At 33.7% G+C, this 24,488-nt stretch overlaps 2 protein-coding genes across 3 annotated transcripts; both read right to left on the reverse strand.

Annotated features, from left to right (window-relative positions):
* Positions 1-4,498: 4,498 nt before the first annotated feature.
* LOC113699691 (cytochrome P450 71AU50-like) lies at positions 4,499-6,800 on the reverse strand. Its single transcript, XM_027220051.2, has 2 exons — positions 5,873-6,800; positions 4,499-5,409 (listed from the first exon to the last, which is right to left on the reverse strand). The coding sequence occupies exons 1-2, from the start codon at positions 6,752-6,754 to the stop codon at positions 4,795-4,797; spliced, it is 1,497 nt and encodes a 498-aa protein (XP_027075852.2). The 5' UTR covers positions 6,755-6,800; the 3' UTR covers positions 4,499-4,794.
* A 10,248-nt stretch (positions 6,801-17,048) lies between these two features.
* LOC140011146 (uncharacterized) lies at positions 17,049-22,811 on the reverse strand. Of its 2 annotated transcripts, none has more exons than XM_072059586.1 (8): positions 22,518-22,789; positions 22,285-22,376; positions 21,217-21,361; positions 19,980-20,111; positions 19,709-19,858; positions 18,147-19,565; positions 17,890-18,059; positions 17,049-17,776 (listed from the first exon to the last, which is right to left on the reverse strand). In XM_072059586.1, exons 1-8 carry the CDS (start codon positions 22,641-22,643, stop codon positions 17,635-17,637), a joined length of 2,376 nt encoding a protein of 791 aa, XP_071915687.1. In that variant the 5' UTR covers positions 22,644-22,789; the 3' UTR covers positions 17,049-17,634. The 2 variants fall into 2 exon arrangements, with proteins under 2 accessions (XP_071915687.1, XP_071915686.1); XM_072059585.1 differs by having other exon boundaries at positions 17,430-17,779; positions 22,518-22,811.
* Positions 22,812-24,488: the final 1,677 nt, after the last annotated feature.

Consider the following 24,488-nt stretch of genomic DNA (forward strand, 5'->3'; position numbering starts at 1 on the left):
GCTCCAAAACATGCCGCAACATCTGATGCGGTGACTGGCACAAAGTGGCCGTGGACACTCACACAACCACTTTCGGTGTTGAAACTGTTAATAATCCATGACAACATTTGTGGATCCAGTGTAAAAGGCATAAGTTCAAGAATGCCAGTGAAACCACAGCCACATACAACTTGTCTTTGGTCCGTTGTCAGCCAATCAATCATTTCCTTCACATTTATCAAATTCATTGGACTTGTCAACGTACTTCCCTGCAAGAATCCATGGCTAAGGAAGTTAGTATATGCAAAGTGGCGATGCATGGTAGCTTTCAAAACATATGCATAAGCTGCAAATACTGGGCGCTATATACCTACTTAACTCACCTGCACTACCCACCCTGCACTACTTTCGACCTGTGAGGAACGCCAATTGCGATTGTTAGATATTCCTCCCATCGGACTACACCTCAACAAGTAGGCAAGATCCGTTGACAAACCAGCGCCACCTTCGACAGTCCCTGCGCAATTTTTCCCCTCTGTGCACCGTAATGGAGTTGTGGATGAACTGGAGTAAAGGGACAACAGCACCTTCCAGTCCATACTCCCATCTTCGTCGTCCCTACGTTTTACGGTTGCACGGGTAGACAAGATCCATGAGATGCAAGCCGCAATTGGAAAAATATGCTGTAATGAACACAACGCCTCCAGATGCACAAACATTTCATCCCCTACACAGGAACCCCCAAAACAAGAACCCTACCAAAATGATTGGTACGTCTATGTGTGGTTTCTTCAGCCGATGTAAATGTGGGAAAATGGATGACGATGATGATAGAAGAAGAGCCGACAAGGATGCTAAAAGAGGAATAAGTTAATCACAGTAACATGGGCTCAGTCATTATGACGAGTTTGGGTGTTTTTGTAAATAAGTATTTGACAGGGTGTCGACCCTGTGCAATAATAAATACATACTCGAAAAAAATACAAATTTTGTATATAGCGGTGAGTATGGTCGAATCTACAGGGACGGGGGATAATTCGTTTCTTCTAGAGTCCGAAGTATGGGGGTTTTAGAGAATATAAAATAACTAATTAACCAACTAATGAAACAACTAATGAAAATAACATGAATTAATCAATAACCAATACGACACTAGCCAAAGGTGCAACTTTTCAGACACGGTCCATTCAACTGATTATCGATACAAAGATAATTCAATTACTCATTAATAAATTGGTTATAGTTGTCATACACGTGATGAACAGCTAGCCTTTCCTTACTTTTTCGATAGTCAAGGTACAACCATTAATTATTTTCCTAACCAAGAAATAACCCTAATTACGACCAGAGAATTTAATTTCTCGATTGCAATAAGAATTAGAAAAGTCCAACCCTAACTAACAAACACGCTATGAGGGTTTGTTTAAATTAGATCATACGTTTCCCTAACATGAAACCAATCATGGTAGTCGCCACTAGTATTAATCAATTAAACAATTACGGATTCAATCAATTAATCTGACGGTAGTTTACTAGGTTAATTCGAATATCGGGCCCTTGACATTCAAATAACATAACAATCATAAGAAGTTAAATCAGAAAACGTACAAATACCAATGAATAAAAGAAATAAGTAAAATAATTCGATCTCACAGATATTTGGAATCGAGTTCTCAAATTGACTTTCGACTAAAAAAAGAGAATTTAGCTCCCCATCATGGAGAAGAAGAGAATGTTTCTCATTGTCTCTTGCAACCGAAAAGAAGAAAAAGAATACGACTACTAGTCTGTCGGCCTCCTCTTTTCTTCCCTAAGAAGTAGTAATCAAACGGGAGCCGGCCTTTTCTTTTCGTATTTTCTAGTTTCCAAAATACATTGAACTTCCTCCCTAATCGGAAATAATGTCCAATACAAATAGGGAAGTTCCAGTAGTTATAAAACTCGGAATTTGACTTGGATTGGGAAACTGCCCAATATCAATCCCGACTTTCTGGCCTTAAATGTAGGTCCCGAACGTACCACCATCAAATTAACTGGAAAATTGTCACTTTTAATTACGTTTTGCTCCTTTTTCTACAATTAGCACCATTAACCAAATATAAGTAGAATCCGACAGTTAAAACAATATTTGACTAAAATCAAGGGAAGAATAATTATAAATTTAGCAACAAATTATGACCTATCAGTATCGAAACACCGGAAAATAATAGAGAAGAGAAACTATTTTCCTGTCAAGGATTTTCTGTGAAAGACTTTTTCCAAAGAAAATATTTTACTCCCTACCAAACGGACCCTTAAAGGGTGAATCATTATAAAAAATAAAATAGTTAAATCCTGCCCAAGTTAAACTTCAAAAAAAAAAAGAAAAGAAAAAGACAAAGATGGTTCTTGTTAACAAAAATAAAAAATTAAGTTTTAAATTATTACAAAAAATAAATCAACTAAAACTTGTCCATATTAGCTATTAAAAACAGTAATTATGGAAATTAAGGAAAAGGGGATGGAAAAAAAGAAGAGGGGATTGATTCTTCTTAACAAAAATAAAACATTTAAAGTTGACCAAATAAATTGTGAAATATGTAAACGTGGCAAAAAAGATAAGGCTTCCACTTGGCTGAATGTGAGAGTAGTCAAGACAATAACTTACCATATAGAGAATTGAATAGCAAATTCTTAAATGATAGGCATGATATGATATGATAGATTTAGTGAAATTTATCAAAAATGTATTGAATTTTAGAAAGAATGAAAATTATTTAAATTTCAATAATAGTAATACATAATCAAACCAAAAAAATAATAATAGAAAAGAATTAAAAAATAGAAAAATTATGAGGTGATTGACAAAAAAACAAAGGTTAGAAAGACATACATAATAAAAACTTATATAAAGTAAGAAATCAAAAAATTGATTAAAAGTTGTTATAGTCAAAAAAGTGAAAAAAGTTAAAGAAAATAAATGAATGGAAAAAAAAAGATAGAATTGATTGGTACTAAAAATAAAATATTTAAAAGCATTGAAAGTTGCTATAGTTAAGAGAGTAAAAAAAAAAAGAAAATAAGTGGATAAGAAAAATAAAAATAGAATTGACTGTTGTCAAAAGTAAAATATTTAGAAGCTACTCGAATAAAAAAAATTAAATTTGACCACGCGACGAAAAGATAGCGAGTCCACTTGATAGAAGAATAGAATAACTAACTCAACAACTTACCAAAATGGGAATTTGAACAGCTTTTTATTAGGTATATATATGACATATGAATTGCAGTCATCAAATTATGAGTTTTAGTCCATGGTTCACAAGCATTAGTCCCTCACAGTTGGTGAAGGAAGCTCAAATAATGGTTTTGTTGGATAAAACTGTACATAAGATCACAAAATACTCTAGTTTGCAATCATTGATTGAAAACACTAGCCTTGAGCCCTTTACCGCAATTTGTTAGATCCTCCAAGATTTGTTGTTCGTGAAAAGTAAAAAAAGATTGCTTCCTCGTCTAGAAGTAGGGATGGCAACGGGCGGGGTTGCCTACAAACTCCCCCCGCCCCCGCCCCATCCCCCGTCCCCCGCTCCCCCCGCCCCGGCCCGCTTCCCCCGTGGGGTTAATAAAAAATTGTTATATAATTTTATTATAGTTAAATTTTAACAAATAATCAAGTACTAAAATATCAAAACATCATCAAATTATTATTCATTGTAATTTTACAATTGAAACTTATAAAAATAATCAAATAAAAATTATTTGAATACAATCCAACATGATGAAATAAATATAACTAAAGTAGTCAAGTTTTCACTTTTGGCACAAATACAATCACTAATTTATTATTGTGCTTGTACTTTTTTTAAGAAAAAAATGTATTGTATTAAGTGTAATTAGGGATTTAGTATAAATGTATTAGTAAATTTAGTATAACCAATTAATAATTTGTATTAGTACACATATATAATTATTAGTATAATTAATAATATCAATTATATTATATATACTAATAGACATTATATAATACATATAACTATTAATATCATTATCATAAGTTTGTAACTAATTAAATTATATATTATATATACACACATATATATATGTTTTTAAAGCGGGTGGCGGGGTGGGGGTACACTCTCCCGCCCCCCGCCCCGTTTCTAAGCGGGGGGAAAAAAATTCCCCCCGTCCCTGCCCCACCCCCCGCCCCAACACCCTCCCCATTAGCCCCTCGCGGGCGGGTGCCCGCGGTCACCCGCCCCCATTGCCATCCCTATCTAGAAGGGCTTCCAACTATTGGAAGCCTACAACATATAGGGAAGATTCCTCACCACGATTTGTGCTAATCAGGTAATAACTGTGGCCCTACAATGTAAATTTTTTTCATCCCCTGAAGTGGCTATAAAGTCCCTCAGGAGTCAAGGAGTTAATAATCAATGCTAGTTTTTCATTACTAGCAGGCCTTAGCATGCAGGTTCTTGGTACGAGAACAATTATATTGAAGAAAACAAGATGGAGAGGAGAAAAAAAAAAGGAAACGGTTGAAAGAGAAAGATCCTTCGATCCTTCCTAGTTTGCAGCCATGTCAAATTACATACCAATTTATATACTACGATATCGTGACAAGAAAATTTGTCTTTGTTAGAGATACAAAAGACACAGTATTTAACATTGTTTTGACACAGGTGACAAGAAGAAGCTGTCTTACTAGTTTATCAAATGAGTAAACGCTATATACTGTAATTGCTTAATGGAAGATGATTAGTCGATGCAGGACAGTAGACTTTAACAATAACGTACAAAGAAGTGATATAAAGCATTTTAATAAATACTTAATTATTTGCTCAATCGATAGGTTGGAACAGCCATCAGATGCTTCGCCCTTGTCACTACAAGGCCAAATTCCTCGGTCATGTCCAGCTCTGAAGGCAGCATTCCATTCGGAAGTTCCCAAGTGAAACAATGGACTAATTGTGCCACTAGAAGACGAACTACAGTGAGCCCCAGTTGAATTCCAGGGCAACCTCTTCTACCTGAGCCGAAGGGAAGAAGCTGGAAATCATGTCCTCTTATATCTATACTGTTCCCAATGAACCTTTCTGGTATAAACATGTCAGGATCAGACCACGCATTTGGATCTCTCCCGATTGCCCAAACATTGATAATTACTCGTGAATCTTTCGGTATGTGGAAACCATCAACAGTGCAATCTTCAATGGCTGCATGAGGGATTAGTAATGGTGCCACAGGATGAAGCCTTAGTGCTTCCTTTACAACCATGTCTAAGTATCTTAGGTTGTCCAAGTCTGATTCCTCGACCATCCTGTCTAGGCCTACTTTTTCATCCAACTCTTGCTGGACTTTCTTCATTACTCGGGGGTTTTTCAGGAGTTCTGCCATTATCCATTCAACAACTGTAGCTGAAGTGTCCATTGATCCTGCAAGCATGTCCTGAAAGGAAGGTGGTTTTGTATCCAAGTTGTTCAGGAGATTAGTTAATGTTGAGGAAAATCACAAGCAAATAAGTACTCCGTATTGGTGGACTAAAACGGAACACTATGAATTAACTTCACACTATGATCATGATTATAGAGAAGTTGATTCAGAATTCAATCAGGCCTGAGTACATATACGCCTGTTCCTGAACAAAAAATCCTACTTTCAATTGAAATGGTTATTAAGGTAAAAGTTTTGAACAGATGCAAATGATTAAACATAATAGTGAAGAAATGTAAGAAGCATGTAATAATCACCAGAAACCTACTAAAATGTTGTATGTTATATAAGCAGTAAGACTAACTTTTTAAGAAAGTAAAAATTAGATTGAAGCAGACTTGAGAAAAAAATTTGGTATCCAATTTGACAGGAGAGTTATGAACTTCGTTCATACGTGCAAACTTAAATCATGACTTACCAACAAAATGGCTTTGACGTGGCGGCGATCAAATTGGAATTCAGTTTCTCCTGATTTCATGAGGGCCAACATGGTGTAGACAAAGTCATCTACATGCCTAGTTTGGTTTGCATATTGCTCATGTTCATCAATAATCTTCTCAAAGAATTCATCAAAAACTTTGCCAATAGCCTTCATTCTCCTGGTCAAGCCTTGAATGTCAAGTACTCCGAGATAAGGATAGTAATCTCCAACATTAGGTGTTGCAGATAATTGCATCCCCTCTTTAATAACAGCTTTGAAGCCTCTCTCGTCAAATTCCTTGTCAGCATACTTCTTCCCAAGGACCATCAAGCAACTCATGTTAGCGTTCAGAGCAGCAACTTCAGCACTAATATCAACAACGTCGCAATTACTAGCAGCCTGTTTGAGTGATTCCAAAAGCAATTCAAGCTCTTGCATTCTCATAGACTGAAATGAATTGATCTTAAGGTTACTAAGCAAATTTAAGGTGCATAATTTACGCATGTTGCGCCAGTATGGACCATACTGCCCAAAGGATAGGTTTCTTTGCCCAAAACTGATATATTTAGCGGCCTCATGAGGTGGCCTACTAGCAAAAACAAGATCATATGTTTTCAGGAATTGCTCAGCCGCATGAGGAGATGAAACAATGATGTTTGATACAAATCCGAAACGTAAATGCATGATAGGGCCATGTTGCTTGGACAGCTTATGGAAATCACGGTGAGGATTTTTCCCCAAAAGATGAAGATGTCCTAGAATAGGAAGGCCTCTTGGACTAGGAGGCAATTTCTTGTTCTTTTTCTTTCTCCACAATGAATCGAGGAGAAGAACAGCTGCAACTAGTATGAACGTTGTCCAGATGAAGGCTGAAGACATTTTGATTTTGATGATAATTCTCTCTCTAAGTTTGAGTCTTAAGTTATGTTCTAGCTTGAATTTATGCATATGCTGCGAGAGATGATGACAAGTACTAAAATGCTAAGCTAAACTTAGTTATTATCAATTGGTATATGTTGGCGGAATTAGAATCTGGACAATTGTAAGTTTCAAAAAAAAAAAAAAAGGAATACGGACAATTGGAGGTTTTGAACAGGATAATCTGAAAATGTCTACTAATATTGCCTATTAACAATGCTTTATATTTTAATTACAAATCTAGCAAGCTTCATGTCTTGGAACAGGACACAGTTTCATTTTCAATTTGTACTTTTGGTATTTCCAAAGTTTTTAGTTTGGTATGATTCTTTTTGATACTTCAAGTTTTCATCTTTGGAGTGTTTAGCTTGTGTTCGCATAAATAAAACGGTTTGGAAGACAGGTAGGACCAAATAGCAAGATGTGGAGATCAAAGGGATAATTTTAAAAACCTACCCTAAGGTTTTTGATAATTCCACTAGTTTCCCTTGAAGTTTGTAAAATTATACAAACCTCCCTTGAGGTTAAGGTTTTGATAACAAAATTAGTTCAATTAGAAAAAGTAACATTAAAAAAGTACATTAAAGAGAGAGATGAAACTTTTATTACATAAATACCCATTATGCATGTATATAAGAATGAAACTAATTAACAATTAACACATCTATTTCACTATTCAAAAAGTTCATATTTAATAAATTAGACAACACAAATAGACAATAAAAATATACTAATGATCATACGATTCAGTAAAATAGACTAGTCATCTCTTTTGACATGATGCTTGCTATAATTTTTGTGGTTTTGAAAAGAAAATTTTTAAATTTTGCCTCCTTATATACATGCATAAGAGATAATTATAGAGTAAAAATTTCAGCTCTCTTCTTAAAATATTTTTTTAATATTACATTTTCTAATTTGACTAATTTCGTTATCAAAACCGTAACCTCAGGGGAGGTTTGTGCAATTTTATAAACTTTAGGGGAGTCTAATGAAATTGTTAGAAACCTTAGGGTAGGTTTTTTAAATTATCCCGATATCAAATCTATGAAACCGAATATGTTGAAATTGAAATTATAGAAGTCAAGTAACACGAGTTCAAGACTGAAGAAATAAAAGCGTTATAACTATGAGTATTTGCAAAATTGCATGTCATATTTTCCATATTTCAAATGAAGCGGTATTTATTTACTATATTATGTGTAGAATAATATCTGCTTTTAGTAGAGGTGGCAATTTGTCCCAAGTCCCAATGGGTTACCCATACCCATGGGGACTTTGGGCGGGATGGGTATTGGATTTTGATATTGGGTTTAAAATGGGACAAATCCCAATTGTACCCATTAATTGATGGGAATACTTGGGAAATACTTGGGTACCCATTGGGCTCAAATAACAAGGGCTCTGTTTGGTTTAGCTATTTTTGGGGGGTATTTTTGAAATATTTTATTATAGCAGTGTATATGAAAAATTTTTACTATAAAATTTTTTTGAAATATTTGATATACTAATATGGATGTGATGTTTTTTGAGTTATTTTATATTACTGTAACATTGTATTTGAAAACCTTATTTTTTGAAAAAATAACCAATCCAAACGGAGTCTTAGATTCAAAAATTATCTTTAACAATTTTTATCGTCATACTAGAGAATATAATCTTATAGTTTTTCTAGTCATTATCCACAAGAATTTTCAACATTTCAGTCAATTTAGACCTGCCATCTTTGGACAATGATAAGGATAAATATTCAACACCTTAAGTACTTTGGCCATCTTGATATATGTTGGAATATGGCTGTATATCTATTTTTTCCTTTATTTGTTAATCCAATTTTTGATGGGAATCCTGAGTATAAAGCACTTGCATGTTTATTTAATAAAACTAAAAAAAATTTAATAAATCAAAAATATTAAAATTATATAAAAAAAAATAAAAAATGAATTAAAGAAAAAAAAATATGTAGAAAATAGATTTGGGTATTGGGCGGGATCAATCTAAACCCATCCCAAAGTGATCCCGCCCAAGTTAGTCCCAAAACACATATGGGTAAGATTGGGCCCAAACTCATATGACTCGGTTCCATCACAAACCCAAGCAAATCCCGCCCATCCCGCCCATTTTGCCACCTCTAGCTTTTAGTCAAACATACGTAGAATAATTGGACCGTCAAATCCGATGCCTGGGTTCACTAACACAGCAACCTGCCGTACATGGAAATTGGTGCATATTGACGTTTGCACTGATGAATGCTGAATGCATAAAAGTGTGGCAAAATTTTTGAATGGGCCAAAGCTATTAAATTAATCGACTTTTGATCCTTCAAGTATTAAGTACATATTTTTGCCCCTCAAACTTGAAAAAAGGTACAATTTCCACCTTTTGATTGAAGATAATTTTAGAAACCTTCCTAAAATTTACGTTAATATTACTTGATATCTCTAAAGTTTTAAAAATATCACTAACCTCCCTAAAACCATATCTTCTGTAATAATTTCACCCTTGTATTTTTAAAATATTTTTATAATAATCATTTAACAAGAGAGATATATTTTTCTCCTAATTCTATTCTTTTGTTTTGTTTAATATTGAATTTTCTGCCTAATCGATTATACTATAATATTTATATACTTTGCCTAAAAATTGCCTTTTTCAGAATTATTTGCCCAAAAATTGTTAAAGTGGTGAAGATAATTTTGTCAATTTGTGTGTTATGATAATGATTAATGGTCCCATCTCACCAATATGATAGTTGAATGATATTTCTGAAACTTTAAAGATGTGAAGTAATATTAATGTAAATCTCAAGCGAGGTTTATGAAATTATCTCTAGTTAAAAAGGTGGAGAGAACACCTTTGTATAAGTTCGAGGGATAAAAATATGCATTTAAAAATTGGAAGATTAAAAGCCAATCAACTATATAGTTTGACAGCCATTTAGGTGTTTTACAACCCCCCCCCCCCCCCCAAAAAAAACATAAGTATAATAACAGTCTCATTTTTGTTTGTCGAAACCTGCAACTTTCACTCATTTTCACCATTGGCTTAGGACAGGATGGTCTCGACTTCAATGTTTATCACCCTCGAAACAGAAACATAAGTTTTAAATATTTCCAAATATTCTTTTCCAAAGTTCAAAATTTAAAATTCATTCATGAGAAGGAGAAATTAAAAAGAAAAGAAAAAAGAAAACAGCTATTGAAGCTTGGAAGAAATCATCCGTTGGTCATTGATAATCTCCACTTTGAGGAAACTACAACCAAATTCGCATATTCCTATCAATTAGCTATTTATTCTTAAAAAAGGTGTTCATCATAATCGGTTGATGAGTACTTTTTTTTCCCCCATTTACAAACAGAATCTATAATTGGTCGATAAGCTATGATTCTATGGAAATCGAGTAGATTAATCAATGTACAATCATAGTCGGAACTAGTAGGAGCTTCCCTTACCCGTAAGTTTTATGAAATTATGTTTTCCTTTCTAAAAAAAATTGAAAATCTTAAAAGTATTCCTTTCAAGTTTAATTTTTTTTTTATCCTGTAAAAATTTAAAACGTTTATGTTATACACTTAAATTTAGATATGTTAAAATCCACTCTATTAAAATGGATTTTCTGGTTCCATTTATATATATTATGCCTCTCACAACACCCCAAATAGGTGATTTATCCTAAACAAGTAACTTCTGCTATGGCAGACCCAAAAAAAAAGAAAAAGACTGTTGACCCGTGATACCCGCCTGTGTTTCGCTCCAGAATTTAGGCTCAGGTATCCAATAAGTAGGGTATGTTAGGGTAGAGGTTTGAGTACCCACGGCCTGTGGGTACCTGACTCATCTCAAATATATGTTTTGTATTTTTTTTTCCATTCTTATGTATACACACAAGATACCATTTCTTTTAGAGATAATTAAATAATTTCATTGAGCAAATTGCAACATAATTTTGAAAGATCATAATTTATTTACAAGGTTCACTTGTAAAGGCTATAATTTTATTTCTAGAGAGAGTTTAGCTGCTCTAGAAGATATAAGGAAGAATGATTATCAATTTTTATTTTCTTTGTTTCAAATTTTTATCTTTTTGAATTAGTTTAACCAAATGTTAAAATTTCATGCTTGGCTTAGAATTATCTGATTCTCTCTTTTTTTTTTGGCTCAAAATTCTTTCATTAAGAACACAAAAATTGAGCAACAATTTGACCTTCCCATTGAGTTGTATTGGGGATTTGAGTAAGAATTTCAATGCAATCTTATTGGTTTTGGATGCTTTTGTTGTTTTTAAAGTTTTTAGGGCATTTTTCTTTATTTACTTGATCTTTCATTTTGTCATATTCCTAGTAACTTAGCCAATTATAATGTATTAACTGCTAATGCACCTTTCTATTATCAAATCTCAAGATGATATAAGCATTGCGGTAGCATTTCATCATGGTGTTCGATTCTAAGTTTTAATGCATTTCTTCTTTTTCATAATGTTGCTCCCAAAACCCCTCTCTCCCTCATTAGGCATGAGACTTTTGGGTAAATCTAGGTTGATCCTTATATGAACATGTAAAATACAAGATGAAATTGGTCTACACTATTCTTTGTTTGGATTGTAAATTATTTGAGACAATTTTGTGAAAAAAGTATTGTAGCACTTTTTTGATATGATGTATGTAAGATAAAAAGGTGATTGGAAAATATGTTGATAATGAAAGCAAGTTAGTGTGTGCAAATAAGGTGTAATAATTCTTAAACCAAACACACTTATTTTCTAAATAAATTATAAGAGGTGCAGGGCATGTGCTTGGTTTTCAACCCTCTCCTAGAGGATACCCGATGAATAGGTCCCTGCTCACATGTGAAGCGAGAGTCAAAAAAAGGCTAATATGGGAGGTATTCATCCCATGTCCACCCCTAACTTTTGCGACAAAACGTATTGACCAAGTTAATGAAAATAAATAAACTTTATGAGACAAATTATAAGTAGATTCAAGGTCAAGACAAAATGCAGCACTTTATGAGTTAGAATGAAACTCAGTTTCTGATATGTACGTAATCACTTAAATATATTAATTAACTACTATAAATGTGCAGAGAACGGAAAATTTACGTAAGTTGTAATGATTCATTGGATTCTGCACATTCGACAAGTAGAACACCTAATATGATTTTGATAGTCTTGTTTCTTGCTAGACAAATATACGAAGCTAATTATGACTAAGTACTGTGATAATGACTTTGTTGTATCTTCCCTCCCTCAAGATATGATATTTATCTTTATGTGGCGCTTATCATTTTTCATTTAGCTGAACTGACCTTTCTAGTCGAGCTAGTGTGAAAATGATGGCATTACAAGTGATATCAAAAGACAATAGAATACACTACAGAACTTCTTCATCTTCCTCTACTTTAAAACCAATTTGTTTTAAGACGATATTGATAACAATGATAAACAAAATAATCTCACATCAATATTCAAGACCCTCTGGACTAATTGATAAAAGATTATGAGTTTCTACACTCAATTAGTGTTAGCCGCCAGTAGATTTTGTGATGGAACTTCATGTTGTTCATCATGGTACTAGGGTCACCCTTGGACATCGGCCAAACCTACATAATTCAGACACTTCCCTTGGGCCTTGGTTTCATATAGTTTCTACCATGCCAATGCTCTGATTTACTCACTCTATATATGTTTGGATATGCCATCATTTAGTTAAAGATCCCCTAGACTAGCTAATAATGATATCTGCCTTAGTTTGTGAGAGAGGATGTTGACCAAACAAACCAATCTTACGTTGGTTGGTCAAGATCTTCTCGACTAAATAGGGCGTCTTTACTCACTGCTTATTAGTTTTGAGACGGAACTTCAAGTTCTTTATTAATATTCTTTTGAAAAAAAAATTACCTTGAAATGATGAGCATGAATCTCTTTCTTTTTATTGAAATGATAAATGCTAGCTTAAAGAAATAAAACAAAGTATAAAGAAACAATAATCGATAGCAACTTAAATGATTCACATGAATGTATAATTGTGCATATTTTTGTGCCATCCAGAAAGTTTTTTGTCCCCTCGTTTCCCTCATTGTTTTTTTAAATTCCATCCTTTTCCTATTAAGAAAAAAATATTTTAAAAAAAGTTTTTTGGACTACATAAGATGGGCTTCAAACACAATAAAGCAAGTGAAGACGATTAGTTATTCCAGTTATGTTTAGCTTAATCTTTGGTTGTTTTCCTTCATCTCATACTGCTATCCTTTGCGCGCGTGTAAGTATGTTCTCCTATAACAATGCAACTTGTGGAGGAATCTTATACTGATCGGAGTGTTGGAGCATTCTATTTTATATTATCAATCTTTTTTTTTTTTTTTTTGCTGTTTACATTAAGTTGAGTTACAAAAAAGTTTTACCAAAAATTGGGAGGTTTCTTGTGGGTTAAGCTTCCAAATTAAGGCCAGCATAGTTATAAAGGTTAATACTGTTTTTCTCCATTTTATGTAAGTTTCATCAGTTGCATTTAGGGGATTTTAGTCATTTAAGATAACAATTTGACTTTTCTTTTTTGATTAATTATACATTTTTGTTTTTATTTCATAAGGAAACTTCAAACCTTACAGAGGCGAAGAGAAAAGGCTTGAGAGTAAAACCAGGATCCTTACACGGACATGACTAACGTGAACCAAGTTAAATCTCATTAAATAATATGCCACTTGCAAATGCAATCATAATTGGTGAAGGGATTGACTTTAATTACTAGACCCATTTTAATGACCAAAACTGAATCTCATCAGGTGAGCCAATTCATTCCACGATGATGGGCCTGATTGCCGCATTGGATCATGGCACGTTTTCCCAGACGTGTTCTTCCGTTGGCCAAGGAATAGTTTGGCCTTTTGATATAGTTCACGACCACGAAGTTTGGATAGAATATTATTTGAAATAATTATTATAGTATTTTTGTGATGTGATATATGTGAAATAAAAAAGTGATTGAAAATATAAACAGGTGGATTGGCAAATATATTTATGATACAAACGAAATATTATTTAGGAAAATTTGATATCCAAACAAAGCCAAATGCTATTTTATGATTTATGACAGTTGCTGTTGCAAGTTAACGGGAGGGTTTTTACCTTTCTATCATCTTCAGAATTAGTGTATGGCATGGGGTGCTCTTTTGTCTTAATTTATTTCAATTATGCAAAAATGATTCATGCATAATTATATTAATGTATGAAATGTTATGATGACATTGAGTGGCACATTTTTTTATGCATGGAAAAATGGTGATAAATCCTAGTAAAATGAGATAGTCGATAAAAGTCTTAGGGTCTGTTTGATAATATAAAAAAGTGTTGAATCTGAATTTTTTCAGACATTCAGATGTTTTGAGTGTTTGATAAATGAAAATCTAATTGCTGAACTTGTTAAGCAGTGCTGAACCTGTGTGTATTTTTTTCAGCACAAGAATCCTAACTGAATGCTTAATTCTGATAAGAATCAATAGAATTATTTCAACTATCTTATCTTATCTACCAAATCTACCATTGTTTGTTAATTATGTTCAAAATTCTTATTTAATTAAACAACCTAATATTCTTTATCTAACGATTTTTAGTTTCTCTTTTCTCCCTTTTTAATGACTTTCACATCTTTTCCATACTTCTCATATAATATATTTCATCTTTTATATTAATTTGATTTAAAAATAAATATTGTCATTTTCATACCTAGAATTTTTGGCTAATTAAATGTATTTGTGAGAATAAGATTTCACGAATATGGCATGCCATGTCTTGAACCCATCCTACAACCCCTAAGTTTAGGGCGTGACAATACATTGCCAACTTAAATGTATTTTGTTGCTTTCCTCTCCCGAGAAAATTTAAAAAAAAAAAATCTTTGTTTTTACCTTATACAGTCTAATTTTTTCTCTTTTTTCTTTTTAATTCTGGCTAACTTGCTTTGTGTAAGTGTCGTATTCCTCTCTCCCAATTTCACAAAGCCGCTGCTGCATCTTTTTTCTTTTTGGCGCCTTTTAGTGGCCAAAATTTTTCTTTTCTGTTACTTTCACCATGTTATCCCCCGGGTATGTTTGGGATTACTTTTTCGCAATTTACTACCTTTTAGTCTGGATGCAGTATGGATGATCTCCATTAATTGTTATAATTATATTGGGTTTTTTTAATTATCTCTCTTTTTTTTTTTGGGCCTTTGAAGAATTCGGCTTTGGTTCTTATTTGTTGTTTCCTTGCATTTGGTGATTGTCAAAGTTGATAAATAATGATATCAATGTGAATTATAGTTCACCTACAAAAGTGACTGAAAATCATAACGTGTCTAAGCGATAGATTCAAACATGAAAATTTTTAAAATCAAGGAGGTAGGTTATCATTTAATTTGTATCAGTTGTATTACATGATTAGAATAGGATTTTCCTATTAATTATACTTCTCATATTATTCAATAGGTCATACATTGTATGTATGAACTATGATGAGATAGTGGAAGCGTGAAAAGCGAAGAGGTTACACGAACAGTTTCCATATGAGAGTCTACACAAATGAAATTTAGGTATGAATAAAATATTCATAGAAATGTGAGGTTTGAGAAAACTCACAACAATTAGTAAAACTTACCAAGTTTGATATAATAATTGATAAAAGACTGATTACAAAAGTCCCAGAAAATTTTTTTTTTTTTTTTTTTTTTTTTTATAGGCTACGAAAGTCCTACTCAAAATGGAAAACAAATACCACTAAAAATCCTAAACGTATGTATTTGGCTGCGATAATGTCTAGCGTTTGACATAGGGCCGGTCATAGGGTTGCACATCATCTGGTCCATGATTCCTAAATTTCATATTTGTCCCATGCTAGTAATAATAATAAAACTCCAATAGAAATAAATAAAAATAATAATACAACTATTAATAATATACCATGACTACTCTCGTTATTCAGCCCTAATTAACTTTTTGATAGCCCTATTGATATAGAACGATGGATTGAAGAATTAGGCCCCTTGTTCTATATCAAAATAAGCCTATTTTTTTTATGTTTTATTTGTAAGTAAATATATTCATCCCTTTTAAATATATTAGCCCTAATTACTGTAGCATATAATTTATTTCCCATGGCACGGAATCATGGAAGACTGGTTTTAACTGGACAATTGGGATTTTACATTGGTTCTTCAGAATTGAATTTGCTGTTGGAATCTTTATCAAGTACTTCTTTATTGTTGCCATTTTGCAGAGAAATTCATCACTTAATTTGGTTGTCTCATAGTTACTTTTTGAAATCATATTCTTTTCAAATATCACTTCAGTTTGAAGTTGTTGGCATAGCAACTTCTTCTCATTTTTTTCATATTTACTTTTTGCTTATTTTTTGAAATAGAGAGATATTTATTCGACGTTATATATCCAATCTTAGAACTTATTCATTTTTCTATTAGAAGTTACTTACATCTCCCTTTTTGCTTTTTGGCAATGGATAATTATTAATGTTTGCTATATTTTGCTTCTTAATGGACAAATCGCTGGAGAAGTCCCAGGATCCAGATGTCAGGCCTCCTTTTTCACCTTCTCTCCCTTGAACCAGCAAAAAATAAATAACTAAGTAAATGAAAGTCAAGATTATCATAATGATGAAATTATTGAATGGGTTGACAATTGCATTTTATTGGAAAAAAATCATTTGAGGCAAGGAATTTGAATGGTGCTAAATGTTAATTGTTAGATTCATTTTTATTATTTTAATAAATTAGGCTAGTATCATTCTCCAGTGTACGGAGTTTGCCATTTAAAAGAAATTTCTTTTTGAAATTCATTTTTATTATTCTTTTGAAAGGTTTAATAGTGGGACTTTTGGCAAGTTAACAGATCCACGTCTTTGTGTTCAGACAATTATGTCGTGATTCTGGCTAAATTGACTCAGGTCATGATGGGTTTGTACAACTGGTCCAGGATTTTAGGAATTCTTAAGCAACCCCTTAAACTAATTAAAACTTTTCTTTCGTATCCTCATAAAATTAGACTTTGCCCCCCAAAGATTTTAGAAATCCTTGTATATCCTTAGGCATGTCCAGATTTTTCACTAATATCCTTGAAAACATTAAACTTTGCCCTAGGAGCATTTTAACGAAAATGTCGGAATTAATGCCCTATTAAGCACATGCTTATTTACTTGTCTTACCCAGTATCAACTTTTGATTCCGCCAGTGGTTTGGATTATTATATACTGTATTTAGATCAAGAACACTTAGTGGAAAAATCGTTTATTAAGTACAAACTTAGTCCATCACTGAAGATAATTGTTGATTACAAGGCACCTGACTACAGCAAGCTAATTCTTGACCGAAATCCATGGACAGTATATGAAGAAGAAAACAGAGAAGGCTTTGGATGATAATCTAACTCAGAAGATTATCGTCCTTTGTGTTTGTCCAAAGGAACCCACAGCTACAAACATCCCAAGAAGTCCACATATTCATTAATGACAATGAAGTTCTAGAGTCGTAAGTCTGAGGGGCTTATCATGCTTCGTTATACTCATTTTGTGCAACCAAAAAAAAAAAAAAAAATACTGGCTACTGTATACATGGACAGAGAGAAGTTGAGAAGACAGCTAAATGCAAAGTCATACGGGAAAAGTGCTACTAATTCCGCTTCCAAGCTCATTTAAATCGGTATTTACCTATCTTCAATGTAACAGATGATGTCCAAATCTAAGACCCTGTGAAGAAGACCTAGCTATAACTCATTTTTCCATGCATAAGCACAAGGCTTGAGAAGTGGAATGTAGCAAGTATCTATTAAAGTAAGATCAATTCTCGTGGAACCGATCTCTAATTACCGAATTTGAGCTTTTCAGCAGGATAAGTGCCATTTGATCTACTGAATTTTGCATTTAGTGAAGCGTGCTTTGCACCACCAAATTGCCGAGTCTTCAGTGGCTTTTCTGGTTTGTTAGCCTGCTCTTTGCCTCTTCTACTGTCAAGTCAAATACCACATCCACAAGAATGAGCAAACTGGACGTTGAAAAGAAAGACCAATGTACATCCAAACCATATGCTATAGCTAATATGTATGGCAACACGGACCTGATGTGTAGTATGAGAAACAACACTCCAGCAAGGGTTGTGCCTTTAACAAATGTTTTAAGCAGCGACCCTCTAAGGAACCTGTGCTCTTTTAAACCACCTCCTGCATCCTCCTTCCCATCCAAAACATTTGCTGCACAAATGTCAAGGTTGCTCTGATTTCTTCCATCCTGTACAACATCATTCATTAATGCAAAGATGATAGGAGATTCAAGAGAACCACGGCACGAAGATCTACAAAAAGAACTAGTACTCACCTCATTTCCATCTCCAGAGAGATGTTGATTAGTCTTGTTATCTCCACTAGAAGCCTGATGTCCCGCTCCATTAACATCCTGTGAATTCTTGGAAGAGGAGCTTGCCATTGACTTACATTCATTTGCGAGAGAAGCAAAATCATGATTGCAAAGTGAATCCTTCTGTAAATGCTGTGATTCTTGACAAGTAATATCTCTGACGATTACATCTTCATATTGCATGCTGCAAACGTGTATTTCATTCCCCTTCATTGGACATCTGCAACATGAAACCTTTGCTTCCCGAAAATTGTTATGATGTAGAGTCTCTAGAGGACTTTGATCCTTCCCCTGTTCCAAATAAGGATCTAACTCACACATACCCATCACTGCCTTCTCCAAATCTCCACTACTAATATCCTCCTCGTCATCTTCTGCAGAAGCCAAGCCTGCACAGCTTGCAGGATGCATGCTTCCCAGATATATTTGAGAATGACCACATACTTCAGATTTTTCTGACTCCCTGGCACTTGGTTGTCCATTCTCCTTACAAGTTGAAAGGGAAGCAGTGCAAAAGCCTTCATTTTCAAGTACCATCTTTGACTGTGATTCTTTAATATCAGTGCCTGAACGGTCGGACAGGATATCATATGGAGGTGAGTCCTGTGTTTGACCTTCCATATGAAAACCTTTGCCTTGGTCGTCAGTTTCATTTCCAAGAAACTCAATGGAGTTGTGTTCCACAATTGAAGAATCCCCGTAATTATATTGGTCATCGAATTCCAGGTTAAGCACCCTACCTAAAACGGAGGTCATGCTTGCCATAGATGCCACTTCCACATCTTCCATATCATCTGAATATCTGTGAGAAAACCCATTCTGAGAAACCTTCTGTTTTGAGCCTAATCCATGAGAATCCATACTCATAAAGAAATTACAAATATTGTCTTCTCCATCAAAGAAAATGGGACTATTGCCATCATTTCTAAGGACAACTGAATCTGAAAATGCTAAATAATCTGCAATAAAGTCCCTCTCTGCTACATTTTCACCCAATGAATCCAATATATTAGAAGCATCTTTCCCCAGAGCATAGTCGATATCAGCTAGATCTGAAGCATTATTATTATAGGTAAGTCGTAAGTCATTACTCGCATGCAAGTTGTCAGCCTGATAACCATTTCTATAATTGTACGAAGAACAATGAATTCCAAGACCATTTCTCATGTCTGATCTCGATGCAGCTTGCCTTGCAGTGTAAGGTCTGACTGCTGAAAAAGCACCTGGTGAGTCTTCTTTACAAGAGTTTAGGGTGGCAGGATGATCAAACTTGTCTGTGAATAAGCTATATGATTCCCTTCCACAATAAGCGCTTTCTGCCTCATCAGACTCTTCAGAACAAGAATCATAGTGTCCACTATAAGATGGAATTAATGTTTTCTACAGAAGATAAAAAATATTTCTAGTCAAAAATTAAAAGCTTGTTGAGATTTGTGGACGTCAAACAAAATATTCTTTTTTTCTTTTTACTTGGTAAACAAATTCCAGTCATTTCAATGGTAGTTGTTCGCCTATTGGCTTACCTGCTGCCTTTTGGATCTTGTTCCTTTATAGGAATGGCAACTAGAAGAACTTGAAATGCTACACTGTGATGATTCTAAGCTTCTCCGGATGCATCCTACCATATCTGTTGGCATGACAACCGTATAGGTGACCAAATCAAAGTCCGGGACCTATAAAGACATAACTACAGTTATTTCATTTTCTATTGCAGAAATTTAACAACCACATGCGCTCTTTTAGAAAAGATATCAAGTGCAATATGAAAGAGGACTATATGCGCCGATTTCTTACATTTAATTGCTTAGATCTGGCTTTTTTCGATAGTGCTCGTATGCAGATGCAGACTTTCCGAATATCTCTTTTCTCAACAACATCCGATGGGGAAAAGAGATCAATACCATTCAATCCCAAGATTTTGCAAACCTAAAAAAGTAAGTGAAACAAAAAAAACCAAGTAAGATACAGAAAGGCAGTAGAGAAATCAACTTTTGATTATAACACAAGGTGACAAATTTATGGTACAGAGATGATGCTTTAGCATGAACCAACACTTCCAGCATTTCAAAATTATTGGTTAATATAGGGAGACATAATTTTTGTTTTTACTCTTCCAAATAGGTTATTAACCTGACTACACAACAAGCAATGCTTCATTTGCAGCCACAAGCAAAGGAAGGATCACAATAATCAAAGATGAAATACTTGGGCAATTATCTTAGAAGCATTACACCATGGACACATTAGTGCAAGCGAAAAGCTGAGGGAACTGAATGGGGTTGCATGAGAGGTGAAACATAATTTGGACATTTCAATCTCTCCAACAACTAAATGTTAACTCCATCCCAGCCTTCCACTCACAATATCTAGTTGAAAACAACTTCCTTGTCAAGACGGATGGATTGCATTATCCACAGTAGTTAACATCCAATCTTTCTGTGCTAAAAGCATTTGAAATTGCCTCTCAACTTACTTGAGATTTACAATTTTGAATAGACACTTCTTGTATGATACTAATTAGCAGAGAATGAATTACCATTGTCTTTATGATGCTCATTACGATATATCCACCAGAATTACTATTTAAAAAAAAAAGTTTGTAGTCCTAGATTCAATCAAGCAAATAAGCCCAGAAGTTTAGTTGAATAAATAAATGTCAGATAGTTGGTCTTTTGATTTTCTTTTTTTTTTTTTTTAGTGTAAGTGGGAGGGCTCATACCTCAGACCTCTCACTTACACTCCTTCTCCCCAAACCAAACAACCCATCCCTCCCCCCAGTCTTTTGATTTAGATACACCAAACCGGTATTTCTTGCTACAACTCATCCAATTGCAACAAACACCAAGTTAAATTCTATTTCAGGTTAAGAATCTTACGGGCTTATTTTTGTTAAGTTCTAAAAAATGTAAAAGAATTTGGGTTGACATAATTTGTGTCAACTTAACCAGCTAATTATGCTATAAGTAAATAATACTTGCGGACCATGTGTAGAAATCATTGCATAGAAACATGCACATGAAGCTAGCTTTACCTTAAGAAACGAGTCAACGTTAGAGTAAGGCTTGTATCTCCCACTGCTCTTCCTCGAACCAAGAGGGCTTTGATAAGCTTTTATTTGTCTAAGCTCCACAGACTTCTCCAACAACATATTCCACACCATTTTAGAGACTTCAAAGCTAACAATTCAACCAAACGTTAAAGCAATTGATAGCTAGTAATTAAACTTTATTGAATTTACAAATTGCAATCTTTGGCATAAAGTCTGGCACTATCAGATGATAAACATGTACTATTAACACGTCTTCTTTAAGACTACTCTGAAAAACAGTCAAAGAAATTTCATTAGAAAACATAATTTTGCAGTTTGATTAGTCTAATCCAGAAGCAGTTCAACTTTCCTCATCTTTTGAAACAAGTTTTCAGATATATAAACTGGTGAAACTTGTGTCCATGAGTATCAAGAAAGGATAAAATAAAGCTTCAGACAGGAATTTGAAGACCAACGTTTCTTTTTTGCCCAAAACATCAATACAAAGGACACCTAACTTAAAACTATCCTTGAAAACGAAGCCATACGTAGAACAAACAATGCAACAGCTTGACACTTGAAAGTATATGGCTCTTAAGTCACACTCACACTCGAGGGACCAAATTGCACTGCAAAAACTAGTCCATAACTTAATTGTTAAAATTGGTAGTCCACCTTTTTTTTTATGGAACTCCATTTGATTCATGTTCTTTTGCAAAATTACAAACAAGATGGAGTGCCATTAAAAATAATTGGAGTACCATTTAACAATGCCCAAGCCAGTATACCATGTAAGTTAAGTTCTTGGATGGTAACAATCAAAGTTTCTAAAAATATCGAAAAACTCGTACAAGGTAACTCAAAAGTTTTCAAAAAATTGACATATCTATTGACACCAAAACAATTACTCCATTATCAAACTAAATCATGACTACCAGATAATTTATCTAGGCCTCACAAAATTTCTCTGTTTTTTTATTTCTTTCTTCTTCTTATTTTACTTCTTGAAATCTAATGAAAAACAAAAAGCTCTGAAGCTATAGACAAAATAACAAAAAGGGAAGAACTTACAGCAGCTCCCCATCGGCAAGCAAATCGGAAATATTCATCCCTTCATCCAATCTTATCTTCAACACCTCTCCTAACCATATCCTCGTTTGTGTCTGGAATGTGTTAAAAATCACGATTATGATCTCATTAATCAAAAAAATTCTCATTTCTTGGAAATCAATCTGGCAAATACAAGTAGATTAATCTAAATAATCTTAAATATTAATCACACACTACAAAAAAATTAAACGTACCTGCAAGAAGACATCGTCAAGCTCGCGGAAGCAGGACTCGGCGGAAGAGGGAGAAGAATCAGCGGTACTGACCACCGTGGCGACTGAGCTGCTGTAGCTGCTGCTGCTGCGGCGCCGGCCGCCCATTTATTAATTTCCCGCCTAAAAACCAGGAATTTCGAGAGAAAATGGTGGACTGAATATACTGCTTAGGACTTGTGAATTCGCTTTTTCTTTCTTTTTTCGTTGAACAATGAAAATGAACATTCAGCTGATAAGTCTCTGCTGCTAAATTGGCATTAACAGTAGAGTGTTAGTGGGCAATACAAATGGACAATGGTTCTTGAATAGCGTAATACAAGACCGAAAGACGAACAAAATTATTTAATACTCAAATTAAATTTGGATAAGGAAGAGTTGACGCAAATTTGGTTTGTTAGCTAAGGTTAAATAGTACTCCCTCCGTCCCATTTTGATAGTCCTGTATTCCTTTTTCATTTGTCCCAAATTACAGTCCACTTTTCAATTAAAGAATATAGTTGTATTTTAATTTTTCTAAAATACCCTTATTCAATATAAGTAGTTGTTACTATAAACTTACCTCATTTAATGAGAGTTGATTCTTTTTTACCATTAATTCAAGTTCCCATAAAGTTGTACCATATTTAATATAAGAGTATTTTAAGAAAATAGCAATCTAAATTTACTTTTCCAACAAAATTAACTACTTTTTCTTAAACAGTGTGAAAAAGAAACCGGATTATCAAAGTGGGACGAAGGAAATAATTTAGATTAGATAAACTTTTAAATACGACTCAAATTCACCTTGATTAGTATATAAGTAAATTTTATACTATATAAAAAGTTCAAATTATTCAAACTCAATTCTCAACCAGATAAAAAAACCGATTTGAGCTTGACTTGGGAAGTAAATAAGTCAACAAAGTTTCAAATTTCTCAAAATAATTAAATAATCTTGAACACTAAGGTCGTGTTTGGATTGCATTTTTCGTAATTTTTCATGAAAAAATTATTGTAGCGATTTGATGTATGTGAGGGAAAAAGGTAATAGGGAAATGTGATCACGGAAAACGACGTAATTTTTCGACGAAAACCGGCAATCCAAACAAGGCTTAAAGTATTCAGCTTATTTAAGCTCATTTACACCCTCATTGATAGATAAATTATTTGTATAATTTTGTAACAGAATGTAATTATCTTTTTGAGACCTTATTGAATGTCACACCTCCGTTGTATAAGTTCTTTTCCTTTTTCCTGCGGAAATTCTAGGGAAAAGTGAAATGAGTATGAAGAGTAAATACTATTCGTGGCAAATCCTACACCAAGATGAACACTAAAAAGTAATGGGAAGTACAGGGTGGAAAAAATTATTAAACATGAGCTTTATTGGTTTATAAATGTATTTGTATTCTACGAGGATAATTCTACTATTACCTTTGATAGAAAGAATATCTGATATATCTCTATTGGAGGAATACCTATAATCTAAAGTTTTGGTGCACTATTTGCTTAAAAAGTACTCTATCTTACGTACGCATTTTGGTAAATTTCGTTCTGCGTTGCTTTATTATACAAAGGGTTTGTCTAATTGGTATCTATGGAGCACTCGTTAAAATATATTTTTAGTATCGGTTGGACACTCAGAGAGGAAATTAAACATCCCTATTATACCCTTTATACACTTCATATGATTTCCAGAGAGAAAATTTTAAAAATTTAAAAATTCAAAGGCAAATGATCAATTTCTTAATCTACATTGAGAAGCAATCATGGAAAGAATATACTTCTAGTTGGTCAAACATCATTTTTCACATGCAAAGTTGATCATGAAAATTAAATTTTTACTATTCAAAATAATTAAGGTCTTTTTTAATGCAATACTTCCTAGTACATCTAACTACGTCCAATTTACTATTTGAATGTACAAACTCACATTCAGTACACCCCGTCCTTTACATTTAAATACTTTTT

Source organism: Coffea arabica, chromosome 7e (genome assembly GCF_036785885.1).
Source record: "Coffea arabica cultivar ET-39 chromosome 7e, Coffea Arabica ET-39 HiFi, whole genome shotgun sequence".
NCBI lineage: Eukaryota > Viridiplantae > Streptophyta > Magnoliopsida > Gentianales > Rubiaceae > Coffea > Coffea arabica.